Raw genomic sequence first — 16,042 nt, forward strand, 5'->3', positions numbered from 1 at the left:
GCCTAGATACACCCACACACCAGACTAGAAGTTGATACTTCGCTTATTTTTCAAGATATGCAGGTTACAAGGTTCAGACATACATGGCATCAGACATACATGGCGGCGGCCATCTTGGATTTTGACGTGGCGACCCAATTTTAAACAGCTTTCTTGCTTGTGCCTAGATACACCCACACACCAGATTAGAAGTTGGTACTTCGCTTATTTTTCAAGATATTTCGCTCACAAGGTTCAGACATATATATGGTGGCGGCCATCTTGGATTTTGACGTGGCGACCCAATTTTCAACAGCATTCTTCCTTATGCCGAGATACACCCACACACCAAATTAGAAGTTGGTACTTTGCTTATTTTTCAAGATATTCATCTCACAAGTTTCGGACATACATGGCGGTGGCCATCTTGGCTTTTGACGTGGCGACCCGATTTTAAACAGCGTTCTTCCTTGTGCCTAGATACACCCACACACCAGAATAGACGTTGGTACTTCGCTTATTTTTCAAGATATTCATCTCACAAGGTTCAGACATACATGGCGGCGGCCATCTTGGATTTTGACGTGGCACCCAATTTTCAATAGCGTTCTTCCTTATGCCGAGATACACCCACACACCAGATTAGAAGTTGCTACTTCGCTTATTTTTCAAGATATGCAGGTTACAAGGTTCAGACATACATGGCATCAGACATACATGGCGGCGGCCATCTTGGATTTTGACGTGGGTTGCACCCACACACCAAATTCAAATGCGGTCCTTCGCTTACGCACGCACGCCCGCACGAACGCACACGCCCGCCCGCACGCACGCACGGACGGATACACGGACGGAGGGGAAAGCCATAGTCCCCCTTTCGCTCCGCTGAGCGACGGGGGACATGCGACTTCAATTATTGTCCCCCGTCGCTCAGCGGAGCGAAAGGGGGACTATGGCTTTCCCCTCCGTCCGTGTGTCCGTCCGTTCGTCCGTCCGTGCGTGCGTGCGGCGTGCGTGTGTGCGTGCGTGCGGGCGTGCGGGCGTGCGTGCGTGCGTGCATGCGTAAGCGAAGGACCGCATTCGAATTTGGTGTGTGGGTGCAACCCACGTCAAAATCCATGATGTCCGCCACCATGTATGTCTGAACCTTGTGAGATGAATATCTTGAAAAATAAGTGAAGTACCATCTTCTAATTTGGTGTGTGGGTGTATCTCGGCATACGGACGAACGCGATTGAAAATTGGGTCGCCACGTCAAAATCCAAGATGGCCGCCACCATATATATGTCTGAAACTTGTGAGCGAAATATCTCGAAAAATAAGCGAAGTACCAACGTCTAATCTGGTGTGTGGGTGTATCTCGGGATAAGGAAGAACGCTATTGAAAATTGGGTCGCCGTGTCAAAATCCAAGATGGCCGCCACCATATATATGTCTGAACCTTGTGAGCGAAATATCTTGAAAAATAAGCGAAGTACCAACTTCTAATCTGGTGTGTCGGTGTATCTAGACACAAGCAAGAACGCTGTTTAAAATTGGGTCGCCACGTCAAAATCCAAGATGGCCGCCGCCATGTATGTCTGATGCCATGTATGTCTGAACCTTGTAACCTGCATATCTTGAAAAATAAGCGAAGTACCAACTTCTATTCCAGTGTGTGGGTGTATCTCGGCATAAGGACGAACACTATTGAAAATTGGGTCGCCACGTCAAAATCCAAGATGGCCGCCACCATATATATGTCTGAAACTTGTGAGCGAAATATCTCGAACAATAAGCGGAGTACCAACTTCTAATCTGGTGTGTGGGTGTATCTAGGCATAAGGAAGAAAGCTATTGAAAATTGGATCGCCATGTCAAAATCCAAGATGGCCGCCGCTATGTATGTCCGAACCTTGTGAGATGAATATCTTGAAAAATAAGCGAAGTACTAACTTCTAATTTGGTTTGTGGGTGTACCTCACTATAAGGAAGAACGCTATTGAAAATTGGGTCGCCACGTCAAAATCCAAGATGGCCGCCACCATATATATGTCTGAACCTTGTGAGCAAAATATCTCGAAAAATAAGCGAAGTACCAACTTCTAATCTGGTGTGTGGGTGTATCTCGGCATAAGGAAGAACGCTGTTTAAAATTGGGTCGCCACGTCAAAATCCAAGATGGCCGCCACCATATATATGTCTGAACCTTGTGAGCAAAATATCTCGAAAAATAAGCGAAGTACCAACTTCTAATCTGGTGTGTGGGTGTATCTCGGCACACGGAAGAACGCTGTTTAAAATTGGGTCGCCACGTCAAAATCCAAGATGGCCGCCGCCATGTATGTCTGAATCTTGTTATATGAATATCTTGAAAGATAAGCGAAGTACCAACTTCTAATTTGGTGTGTGGGTGTATCTCGGCATAAGGAAGACCGCTATTGTAAAGTGGGTCGCCACGTCAAAATCCAGGACGGCCGCCACCATATATATGTCTGAACCTTGTGAGCGAAATATCTTGAAAAATAAGCGAAGTACCTGCTGGTGTGTGGGTGTATCTCGGCATAAGGAAGAACGCTATTGAAAATTGGGTCGCCACGTCAAAATCCAATATGGCCGCCTCCATGTATGTCTGACCCTTGTGAGCGAAATATCATATCATAGCATGTTTTCTGCGTGTTCCACTTCGTCAACTCACATCACTTTCCCGACGGGGGACCTAGGCGTAACGCTTGTTTTTATGCCTCCGCCGATTAAGTCGCCAGAGGCATTATGTTTTCAGGGTGTCTATCCGGCTGTCCGTCCGTCCGTGATAGGTTTTCGTTACCACGATAAATTGAGAACGGCTAATGGGATCTTAATCAAACTTGACACAGGTATGTATAATTCGGTAAAGATGAACTGATTAGATTTTGGGGTCACGAGGTCAAAGGGCAAAGGTCATGTTAGGTAAAAATACTGTTACCCCGATAACTTGTGAACCAGTGAAGGGATTCTGACCAAATTTGGTACAGTTATGTAGAATGATATAAAGATGAAATTATTACATTTTGGGGTCAAGAGGTCAAAGGTCAAAGACTGTAATAGGTCTATACCTTGAGAATGGCTTAAGGGAGGTAATTAAATCTTGGTACACGTATGTATAATGATATAAACATGAACTGATTATATTTTGGGGGGCCTGAGGTCAAAGCTCAAAGACTGTAATAGGTCTATACCTTGAGAATGGCTTAAGGGATGTAATTAAATCTTGGTACACGTATGTATAATGATATAAACATGAACTGCTTATATTTTGGGGGGCCTGAGGTCAAAGGCCAAAGGTCATGTCAGGTAAAAATGTGCTAAAAAAAATTGACACAGCTGAATGGATTTAAATCAAACTTGATACAAGTATTATAATGATGTAACAAGGTGGGCGGAGGCATATCAGTCGACGTCATGACGTCGAAGAGTGCCATTCTAGTTCCATTTAGGATCATGGGGGCTCCCAAAGGGGGTTACCCCCTGAAACTTCAGATCCCTTAGCACCCCTTATTTACCAACAAATTGCTCTGAAACCCAATACAGCTCTTCTACTTGATGGTCTGTATAATCGCACAGGTTTAGATTTTTTTTGATTTTGGATCTAGGGGCCTCCCAGAGAACCAGGGAGCTCCCAGGGGGCGAGGGAGGGGGGGGGGGGTGTAATGTAATGCTGTTCCTGCTCCATGTGTGTGTTGGGTTCCGAGTTTTGTAAAATACCATATGCCCTTGCGATTCCAACGGGAACGTGTGAGATCTCACGAGAGCACCATGAGCTATGTCCTGATGAATACAGCAGCTATCTTACAGGGGCTTCACACAAATCAGGAGAGGTCTGAACTACAACCTCAAGAGATGACCGTCAGCCCATTCGGAGGCATTTAGACATGAGGAAATGAGAACTCAAATGGATTGTAAAAGCAGGTACAGATCCACCTACGCTATGAATATTTTAACAATCGATAACCATAAACTAAGGAGCCACAGATTTTTACATATGGCAGCCTGCTCCCAATTATCAGCAAAGTCAAGGAATCCATCATTGCTTCGGATATCAAATCCTTCTTCTTCTCTAATGGCTTGATCTCTGATCATAAATTTGGATTCAGACCAGGTCACTCTACTCTGGACATGCTGCTTCTGCTGTCTCAACAATGGATGGAGGTCCTTAATGTCAAACAGGAAATTAGAGCTGTCTCCCTTGACATATCACGTGCCTTCGATACGGTCTGGCACCCCGCTCTGCTCACCAAACTCTCCTCCTATGGTATCCATGGAAATCTCCACGCATGGCTTGAGGACTTCCTCTCTGGTCTTAGTCAACGTGTGGCCTTCAATGGATTCATCTCATTTCCCCTTCCTGTTCAGGCTGGAGATCCCCAAGGTAGTGTTCTGGGCCATGTGCTTTTTCTGGTCTTCATCAATGATCTCTCCAACTCTCTGGAAAATCCTCTCTATCTCTTTGCTGATGACTCCACTCTCTGCCGCTCCATACCTCATCCCTCAGATCGGCAGTCTGCAGCCTCCTCACTCTCTGCAGACCTGGACAAAATCACAGACTGGTCAAACAAGTGGAACATGTCTTTCAATCCTGACAAATCTCACACTCTTACTATGTCTCTCCGAAAAGACCATCTGGACAACCCTCCCATCCACTTTCTCAACAATCTTCTCCAAGAAGTTCTGTCACTCAAGCTCTTGGGTCTCACAATCTGTCATGATCTTTCCTGGGAAAACCACATTTCCAAGCTGGCCTCCAATGCCAGTCGCCGACTGGGCATCCTCCGTCGTGCGAAGTCCTTCCCTGGTACACCTGAGCTCCTCACCACATGCAAGGCTTTCCTCCTCAGTTCAATGGAATACTGTTGCCCCCTCTGGGCTGATGCTCCTGCCTCACACCTTGCTCGGATTCACGCTGTTGAAACCAAAGCTTTCAGAATCAATAGAATCTCCCACGATGAAGCTAACTCTGAGGGCCTTTCACTAATTCACCGCAGGCAGGTTGGTGGTCTTTCTGTCTTCTACCGACTCCTCTCTGGCCTTGCCCCCCCAGCCCTATCTGTGCTCTGTCCCCCAAATACTCCTACAGGTCACACAAGATCTGCCAGCAACCCTCTTCTGGTGAAACTGCCAAAATCAAGGCTCTCTGCTCACCTTCACTCTTTCATTCCTCTCTTTTCCCACCTCTGGAACAAACTCCCCCACTCCCTTCAATCCCACTCCTCCCTCCAGGTCTTTAAAACAGCTGTTCACCATCATCTCTTATCTTCCCCCATCCAAAACCATGATCTTTTCTACCCCCGCGAATTCACCCCAGATCCACTTTTCTGAAATATCAACTTCTTTCCTGGAAGTTCTAGCTGTGTTCATGTGTTTTTTTTTACCTCTCCCACCCACCACCCCACTTCCCATGCCTCCCCCCCAAAGCCCTCTCCCTCCCACAGATCTCCCGATGTCCCTGTTCTCAAATGTTGTACTTGTGTGCTTCACCCTCTCTTCCCATCTTGTCTCCCACTCCCTTTATTTTGTCTTATGTGTCCGTTTGTTTTTTTTGTCATTAATGTTAGCTCTTACACGAGCCAAGATCTTGTATACAAAAAAATAAATAAATCACAACAGCACTATACATCACTCACACATGGTTATTTTATTTGTGGCCTCCTTAAAAACAAATTATAAGTATTTGGGAATAAATAACCCAGAGTCCTCGGAAACCAGAAAGCGCACAATTTGATACAACAAACTCCACAAAGATGAGATAACTTTCCAAATGTTGCAGACATTTTACTTGCCTCTGAATTCAGAATCGACGTAAAGAGAATCCAGAAACACGCTTGGGCCCCTCAATGTGCTGTACATGTAGCTGTACAAGGCAAGAGCCACCAGGGTATGACCTGTAACAAAGAAACCTCAGCAATCTTAGGGTAACATTATGACAAACGAGTGTAATGCAAGATTGAAATGCAATAAATCATTCCATTATAAATCTATTTATTCAATGTAAATTCAATTTCCCAGTTACTTGCAAAATTGTCAATTCGCAAGCATATTCGATTCCTGAGAATGTTTGTCTGTCTGTCAGTTGCCTAAAGGTCGCAATTCTAAACCAATCTTCACAAAACCACCGATTGATAGAGTCAAAAACTGGAAACCTATTGTTTTTGAGTCCAATGATCAAGCGCACATAAATTGTCAATTTTCACCTGATTGACTATATATATTGTCGTGTTCCTGGCGATTAAAATCTTTCCAAGGAACAGATAGCCAAACAAGCTGTTACTCCAAGCGTTCAGTTCAATGGTGGAAAAGGGGTTTCTTTGTCTTCATGACAGTTGAAGCACACTAATCTATACACTCTACCTGGCTCTAAGGTAAGCCATAGCTACTTACTTATTCTTCTTATCGTCTACCCCCTTAAGCAAAATTCACATTTCAAATTTTTACAATCATTAGGATCCTCGTCCTAACTCCTGGGGAGGAAGAGAAAAAACAACAACATGCAAAAACCTACCTTAACCATCAAAAATTGAAAATTTCAGTAAAAACATTTATACAACCCCTTCCTACAGACCACGTCCCCCGGTGGATGCCACAAGACTCAACGTTAACTGTGGGGCCATCCCAATGTACCCCAAATTTCTGTGGGCCCTGTCCTGGTGTTACAGGTGAGTGACTTGGCTTGGTGGATTTCGCCTCCATTCACTCACACAAATCCAATAACCATTCATACACATTCCAAAAATCATCAAAACACAAACATCATTACAGCACATATTTCACCCCCATGCAAGACCATGGCATAGATGTTATTACACATGTGTGTGCTTTTCTACTAGGCAGTGGGGAGGTACCTTGCACAAGCAAGATGGTGGGGGCGCTTCAGGCTGTGGTGCCCGCAGTCCCAAAAACAAGTCGCCCGACTTACGACTTCTTCAACCCCCCCCCCCCCCCCCCCCCCATTTAACTCTTGGCCTCATGACAGCCAAACAGCTCCTTATGCTGTCGTCCCGCTGGGGAGGTCTGCACACCAGGCTCCGTCGCCTCAGGCTTCCACACAGCCTCACGTGTCGCCAAGGGCCTCCATGCCGCAAGGCGCCCAAACAGACCCCACCACCGAAGTACTCCCAATTTCCAGACACCACCGGCTGCCAGGGGCAATTACTGCAGAGGGGGCCGCAGTCACCGTGTGATGGATTTCAATCACAAACTCTACAAAGACAATGAGCTTTATTGTCATCAATCCTCCACATCATCTACAAAAGAATAATAACATATTTAGTATGCATTCATAGAATATGCCCTATGTAAAGCAAGCCATATGAAAGATGCCTCATTTTAACTTAACAGCTCAAATTCAGTCACAAGTAGAATGTAATCCCCTCGCTCTCGAGCCAACCTTCTTATAGGCACATATTACCATGAGAGAGGGAACTACAACAACAGATCTTCGCCTTTATTTCATCACATTCTCCCTCCAATTAAATTTCCAGCAAGCTCGCATTGGAATAATACAAAACTACTTAATATAAAAAGCACCAATAATCAAACGTTCACTAACTGAGGATAAAGCAACCTACAATCCCAAACGAAGCGGCTTTCAACTCTCTTGGCCGGCACGGGTGTGATAACTGCCAAAGACGGTTTCAGAATCAGAAATGTTGGGCAATACCGGACTAGGGGGAACTACTCCCAGCCCGGGCACCGGCAGTTCTACATGAATCGGGATGCCATCGGGCAGCGTCGGACCCGAGGAAGAAGAAGAAGAATCGGCAGCCGGTCCCAATGCAGACGGCTCAAGTGCGGTAAACTTATCCGACCCCGCCACATTGCCGCCACTCGTGCCGGGACATGGATCCTCTCCACAAGGAGCTAGATGTCACACCGAAACGGTAGCCATGCATCCGTCAGGTATCCGAACGTGGGCATATTCCAAGTTAGCCTCCAACACGTGTACCCGGTCGACTAACGGTTCGTACTTGCTATGTCAGACCATCCATTTCAAGAAAGCGGGCCTGGGCTCGGACAGCCAGCCTGGCAAAGATTGACCACTAGTGCTGCATCTTTGATAACGAAACATTCGATTGTGCGGAGTTTCATTTGTAGCAGTGCACAACAGAGTGAGGATAGTGTGTAAAGCTTCGGGTAAAACCTGTCCCCACTGATGAGGGCCCAACCTCCGAGTCCTCAATGAATTTCCACAGCCTTCCAGACAATTACATTAAATCGCTCGACCTTCCCGTTCCCTGGGGATTATTTGGAGTAGTCCGGCTGGCCGCGATGCCCCATTCTAGAAGGAAGTTCTCGCGATGCCCCTCCTGAGACATGAACACAGCACCCCTGTCAGAATGGATGAAAGCCGGATATGCAAACAGTAGAAACAGCTGGCGCAAGCATCGGAGGACCGTCACAGATGACATGTCAGGGCAGGGGAACGTAAAGGGAAATCGTGAATACTCGTCTACAATCGTGAGCATATAGCGATGCAGCACCGACAGGGGTAGAGGTCCCTTAAAATCAATACCCAACCTCTCTCAAGGACAGCCGGCTTGAATCTAAGTCCCCATTGGCGGTTTGTAGAAACATGGCTTTAATTCAGCACACACCAAACATGAACGGCATAATCGTTGGACATCATCCACTGAGAAAGACAAGCTACGGCAACAAACCAAATGAGCGAGACGCGTCACCCCCAGGTGGCATAGAGATTCATGAATGACTCCCAGATCGTCAAACCCCATGCCTGCACAGACCGGTCTAGACAGTGCATCGGCTGCCAAATTGTCGCGACCCGGGCGATAGATTATCTCATAGCAATAATCTGCCAATTCAATCCGCCATCTCGATATCCTCTCATTCTTAATGCGTTGAGCATGCCGATAGTCGTACATAAAAGCCACAGACTGTTGATCGGTCATTAATTGAAACCGTTTGCCTAAAATAAAATGTCGCCGTCGCCTAATTGCCTCAACGATAGTGTATGCCTCCTTTTTCATAGCAGAGTGTCTTCGTTCACCGTTCGTCAAGGTGTGTGAGAAGAAGGCCACTGGTTTCCCCGCCTGAGTGAGCGTCACTGCGATTGCGCAATCTGAAGAATCTGTCTCAACAAGGAATGGTATTGTCTCGTCAATGGAGGCCACGCAGGCGCCTGCTATGTCATCCTTAAATTGTTGAAAGGCGACCTTGGCACTCACCGTTAGAGGAAAAGACTTACAATCCACAAGAGGCCGACTTTTCTGAGTCGCCTTGCACCCACTGTGAATAATGAGCAAATAGCCCCAATGCACGCCGCAAAGACGCACAATCACATGGAGCTGCCATGTCGAGCAAAGGCCGAGGTCGCTCAGCATCCGGCTTTATCTCACCCCCGGTCACCATGTACCCGAGAAGATCTATCGTCTTGACCGCATATTTACATTTTTCCTCGTTGAAGGTCAAATGGTTCTGTTGCGCTACCCACAAGAATCGTCGCAAGTTAGCATCATGGTTCTCTTGATCGTGGCTGCAAACCGTCACATAATCAACGTACACAAAAATGTCTTTCAATAGCTCTTTAGCAATAATGTCATCCATGGCACACTGAAAGCAAGTTATGCCGTTTGTTACACCGAAAGGGATGCAACGAAATTCATATAGGATTTGGCCGGATTCGAACCCGGTATAGGGCCTGTCAAATTCATGTATCAGTATCTGATGATACCCGCTTCTAAGATCCTAGGTGCTGAATACTCGGTACTTAGCCTCTCCCGTAGCATATCATCCATTCTGGGCAATGGCTTTGCGTCAAGCTGTGTGAATCTATTAATAGTTTGAGAATAATCCACCACCATGCGTTTCCGATGATTAGCTGTATGGACCACCAGCACCTGGGCTCTCCATGGAGAACTACTCGGCTCTATAATGCCCTCCCGCAGCAAACATTTAGTCTCATCGGCAATGAACTGTGTGTCAGCGCGTGTGTATCATCTCGACTTTACAGTTTGTGGTTTGCAATCGGCAGTCAAACTGGGAAATAGCGCAGGTGGCTCGATAGCCATTTCAGCCAGACCGCAGACAGAAAGAGTATTCTCTCCTTCTCCAACTTGCATCTCCAATCGGCCATGTCTATGCAAAAAATCATGTCCTAGAAGCACATCGGCGCATAAATTTGGCATTATCATAAGTTTTACATCAGGATACACAACATCATTGACAACCAAATTGACTGTGCACATTCCCTTTGTGCGTTGCCACAGGCCCACAGAGGCCATGTAGATCCACCGCGTAGCCTGGCCGATCGACCATCCGTGGCACTTGACCAAAGCTTGACTGACGTAGCTCGCACTGCTGCCCGTATCTATCAGCGCATCGGCAGCTTTCCCCTCGACGAGCACTGGAAGCACTGCGTTGGCGAGACTGCAAGACAGTGTCAGCTCCACGGAGCTGGAAGCACATGATGTGTTGGTTCCCGCGAGGGTCGTACGTCACGTTTTCATCGAGCGACAAACCTTCGCAAAGTGTCCTTTTTCCCACAAGTATGACACATCACTTCACGAGCGGGACAAAGAGCACGTGAGTGGCGACGATTCCCGCATAAGTAACACATTGCGTTGTCAGTAGAGGAGGTAGCGGCCGCAGTACTCAGAGCATCCTCTTCAAGAGCCAGCGGTGCGTCGGTCGATCCCGGAGAAGCCGCAGCACCCACAGGGGGTCATTCAGGAATAGGTGTCAGCTCCATGCGAGCCTCGGCGGTGGCTCTCGCTGTTATGTAAGGGCGGCCGCACGCCTCCGAGCGAGTCTGCGTGAGCTGCAGGACGCGAACGTCATCGTACGCTTCCTGGAGGGTCATGGCTATCTTCTCGAGTAATCTTAGCCGTATTGCTGGTGACACTAGGCCACTCGGCCAGTCACAAAGGCATCACGCATTAAATCATCAGTTATCTCTGCTGCCGTCCGAGCCTCAACCATACAGTCCTCACCAAGTCTTGGAAATTCCTGGAGAAACTGTTCTAGAGGCTCCGAGGGGTATTGTCATCGTGTAGCGAGCATATGTCTCGTATACATGGCGCTCTGAGGTTTTATGTATATTTCTCTCAGAGCATCCACAGTGGTCTCGTAAGTCTCACAGTGTGAAATATAGTCGAACACAGTGTTGGAGACATGGCAGGTGAGTACTGAGAGTTTCTGCTCCCCGGTAATCTCTGGCACAGCAGCAATATAATTCACCAGAGCACGATGCCAATGGGCCCACTGGCTCAGGGCGTCTATTGCCTGGGGGTCCCCGCAGAACTCCTTGAGTCTAAGTATCTTGTCCATGGAACCCGAGCGAAGGAGGTGATTACAATAAAATGTGATGGATTTCAATCACGAACTCTTCAAAGATAATGAGCTTTATTGTAATCAGTCCTCCACATCGTCCACAAAAGAATAATAGCATATTGTTACGGATCCCGGTTCTGTCGACGTATTGAGGGGGTTGAGGGGGGGGGGGGTGAAGTACCCGGTTCCCCTCAGACACCAGGACCACAGGCCGCCGGTCGCGACTAAACTCGCAGTCGATGGGTTGTGAAACAACTTCAATTGCCAATCTCCCTGTCACAGGTCGAGGGATTAGCGGTCACAACCCGAAAACCTTGCGAGACTATGTGGCCGGAAAGACCGGGGATTGAACCTTCGCGTTCCCACACCTTATGCCAATGAAGTGCGCCGAGCGGGTCGCACGGTGTGGGTCGTGGCGTTATTCTGCATGATTTATGGGCCTAATTCAAGTCAAATTCGGTTCGGGCTATGCTGGGCCAATGGGGGAAAAGACGTACTCGAACAGGTTTGAAAGGAAACAAAATGTACACGTTTTATTTACAAAAAGCACAGATAAAGGACGAGAGGCAGGCTTTATCAATTCTTACCAAGTCTAAATCCCGACAGGCGCCTTGCACACACACAGGGGAATGAATCGCAAAGGCTAACTCGTACCGAGCAACGTGCAGCCGCGGACTTGGGTTCGCCAGCTACCCGTGCGCAGCTCACGGCCCGTTCAGGATGCGCAGCTTGAAGAAGGTCTGCAGGTCGAACCACCGCTTCGAAGTCTGCACAAACGATGATCCAGGACGGATGAATTCAGCGCAGGAAGGATGAACCAGCACGTCGGATAGCCAGCTTGAAGGTCGACGATGAGAGAGGGCAGCCAGAGAGCCGAGAGAGAAAAAGTGCCATGGACATGGGGTTTATATCGGGTGGCAAAGCTCCCTAGAATGTTCCACACCTTCTCATTGGTTGTTTTGCGTGTCCACGATCTCTCATTGGTCGACGTTTGCTAGTGAGTTTTGCTGGGGAAGGGTCCAGATCTGATTGGTTGTTTACGTGTCCACGACCTCTCATTGGCTGCTTGTTGGTGACGTGGGTGGTTCTTTTAGCCATGCCTACTTCAGTCGGATTGATCACGTGGACTGTGCTTGTAGCCACGCCTCCTTGCACATGAACCCGCGTCTTCCTTCCACTATACGAAGGTTTGAAATCCTGCCTAAACTCAACGCATAATCTACTTTAATTACTACACAATGGGAAGGGAGCTAATCTTTACATTTATTAAGAAATAACTGACTAATGCAGGCTACATGTTGTCGTGTAATTAACTAGGGGGGGGGGGGGGGAGGGGGGTGTTCTTTATTGCAAAACCACAACAATATTTAGTATGCGTTCATAGAATATGCCCTATGTAAAGCAAGACATATGAAAGATGCCTCATTTTGACTTACCTGCTCAAATTCAGTCACAAGTAGAATGTAACCCTCTCGCTCTCGAGCCAACCTTCTAATTGGCACATCTTACCACTAGAGAGGGAACTACAACAACAGATCTTCGCCTTTATTTCATTACACACCGCTCCTCCAGAGCTTGATCCGTAGATGCGGACAGGCACACCTTCCCCACCCACAAAATCCACAAAAACATTTCCTCCCCCGCTGCCATTCAATTCTCGACCACATATTTCAATAAAAGATGTCACCAAAAAGATGCTGCCATTGCCTGCTTCCATGTGAAATCCCCATTCACATTTAAATTTCCAAACACATCACAATAATCACAATTTTCATTTCCATCCTCTCGACCACACAAAAACACCATAACCTCTACACATAAACAAACGCCACCCACAAGACTCTTTGTGGCACACATTCCAATCCCTTCACTGGCCATGCCATCACTCGAACCCACCCCCGATTCCAAATTACTCATGTCCCAATTTCTCAAGCAAGTACTGAACACTAGGACAGTACACATCAAGGCACTTACCTCAAGTGCAGGTATTTGCAGGTTGGTCGGGCCCAAGAGTGCCATCCACCCAACTGAATCCCAAAATTAGTCCCATAGGGCCTACCAAATTCACCAAATTGCTCTTTTATCCCACTGTACTGGCAAGTATGTGGATCCACCTCCTCTGGTGCTCTTTACTACACGACTACATTTTGCTACGACAGCTCCGCACCTCTACCGTGCAAGGGCCATCGGGACAAGTTGAGCAGTCGAAACGCCAACATGGCCCATGAGTGTCCATAAGGGTGCAACCCACCATCCATCCTTCGGCCCCCTGCGAGAAACACGGCGGCACTAGCCCCAGTTGGCCAATGTGGTGAGCACCTGCTGCAAACTCTACCATTCCCAAAACCTCGGACCTGGGGTGAACGGTCGCAGTGCGTGGCATACACATCACGTCCCCTGCACCGATCACATCCCCAGTCCACACAACTGCAGCCCCCAGTGCCCACCCACACTTGACCATGCCAAGGTCTAGTCGACAGCCATGCTCCATCAGGAGACTCATCGCAGAAGACACGGCCCGCACACCTCAGACATCCACAGCACTACGTTGACCTCCAGACTACCCAACTCCATATCCACACTCCCGCATCCCAAATATCGGTGCCGTCGCCCCCGTAGGCAGTTGAAGGCTGTGTCCTGTTAACCTATCAATATTTATCCCAGCCTCCAACACTTTGGTCTAACACACCTGGTTCAATAATGGTGCCACTGTGCAGTGCCCACCATGGCATCACAAAATTCACCCTTAAATTTGCATCTAACGCTCAGATTACCAGTGCCAATAATTTTTCATAATTTACTAATTTCACCAAAGAAGGATGCTTTTCCATACACATGCCAGCCGAGCATGGCCCATATGCTCGGCTCGTTACAAATTCCGGAATAATCAAACCCATGGCTCTTTTCCCAAGCTGAGAGTCCACAAATCACAACAGATCATCTGTGGAAGGTCATTCTCACACCATCACGTTCCACCGATGCCCCAATGGTTGTCCGGTGGGCTATCACATTCCTGTCCATGCGGTACGACCCACGTCCATAGACCAGCACAGCATGGCAGGTCACCACATGCTGGCTGTCCCAGAGTCTCAGGGTTACGCTGCCAGGCCACATGCCCAGGCGGTCACGACATCAGGCCCATGTTGACCATCCATGGTGACGCCACCAAGGCGCGGCCCACAACACCTCCCTCTAGTGGTCCTCATTATACACCATCCTAGGTGACTGTGAGAAACCACCTTGGACCCCCTGGAGGTCTTAACCCCCACCAAGGTCCGGCAACTCTGACGGCCCGAGACACTCACTCGGGCGGCGCCCCAATGAACAAGGGATGCCACACTCCACCAGACTCGCCGTGGGGCCCAGGTTGTACCATGACAACCTTCCTCTGGTTGTTCTGCCCCTCCCTGCAGCTGTTCCGCATTCTCTATGGGGACCAGTTCTTCTGAGAATCTATTTACCGACTCTTCCATATCCAAGTCCAGCTCGGAGCCAAAACACCCCCCCTGCTGGGTATCCAGTTTCCGAGCCTCTTGTACCCAATCATGGTTTGTGGTGAGGGCCCCCTCGGTCACTCTAACCTCATCAACGTACCGACTTACCTCATCTACCAGGCTCTGTTGGACCTGGGCAACCTCCTCCTCGATTATATTGTCACAGGTGTCCAGCCGCTGAGTAAAATAGTTCACATCATCATCCCCAATCAATCCTGGCCCCAACAGGTCGTCATCTATACATACCCGGTCCGGTTCCATAACACGGACCTCAAATATATATTTTTTCCCCCTGTTGCTCTGAACCACCGCCCTGGCATTGCACAATTCCAAATTCTTCGCCCTGTTGTTGAATTGTGAATTATTCGCCCTGAATTATTCACCCGATAGCCTTCCAGGTCTTCATTCAACAAACATTCCCGATCTTCCAAACATTCCAAATTTTCTTCCCAAAATTCCCCATTTACTTTTGGGTTTTCCCTGTTTACGTCTAGACACTCCCCATTTACCTCCAAACATTCTGTAATCAAATTTTCCCCCTCATGTCCCCCAAACACATCAGCTTGGGTCTCACACTCTTCCATTCCCACTGTCAACTCCCCCCCATTTTGATTCAAATTCTGCCACCCATGGCTTCTCCTGTTTCCTTAATATAGTCTCTACTTTGACCTCAAATTCACCCAGTCTGTCCGTAGTTTGATTCTGCACTCTCCCCTCTATGTTATCAATTCCTTCCCCCAGTTGTTGTGTTATTTCCCCAATTTTTCCCTCCAATTGTTCATTCATCTCCCTTGTTTCATTCATTTGTTCGTTCATTCCCTCTATCTTCCCCTCCAATCCATCATCGCTCCCGAGCGAACCCATCAAATATCTGAAAATGCCATGGACACAACCCAAAGAAAGGCAGAGTCAATGGGAAGGACTGCCCTTCCACACACGCAATGCATGGCCTTAAGCAAAAGAACAAAAATTCCCACACCAGAAGGCGACTCGGGTCCATAGATGAATGGCCCTTCCTGCCGCTCCCGTAGGGAACAGGTGTACTAGTATAAATAAATACACATAATTAAATAAATAAATAAATAAAAAATGAAAAAGATGCAGTTTTGTAAGAAAATATCGATACACGGTCCCTTTTTGCTCACCGTCTGCACTCTTGCTCTCTGGGGGCACTTCCGCCACGATGCACTTAAAGGTCGGATGTGCACCAAAGCCATCCTGCTTAATAGCTTTTCACGGAGAAGAGAGGGAGGGGGGAACGTTGTCACAAT

At 47.8% G+C, this 16,042-nt stretch overlaps 1 protein-coding gene across 1 annotated transcript in view; it reads right to left on the bottom strand.

Moving 5' to 3' along the window:
• The window catches only part of LOC137415024 (thialysine N-epsilon-acetyltransferase), a 98,272-nt gene that overhangs the window by 22,796 nt on the left and 59,434 nt on the right, over window positions 1-16,042 (bottom strand). Inside the window, exons 3-4 of the mRNA XM_068100578.2 lie at window positions 15,917-16,000; window positions 5,775-5,876 (exon numbers count right to left, since the gene is read on the bottom strand). Of these exons, the coding sequence (XP_067956679.2) occupies window positions 5,775-5,876; window positions 15,917-16,000 (186 nt within the window). The remainder of the gene's footprint in view (window positions 1-5,774; window positions 5,877-15,916; window positions 16,001-16,042) is intronic.

The sequence above is a fragment of the Myxine glutinosa genome, chromosome 13, assembly GCF_964187855.1.
Source record: "Myxine glutinosa chromosome 13, kmMyxGlut1.1, whole genome shotgun sequence".
NCBI classification, from domain to species: domain Eukaryota; kingdom Metazoa; phylum Chordata; class Myxini; order Myxiniformes; family Myxinidae; genus Myxine; species Myxine glutinosa.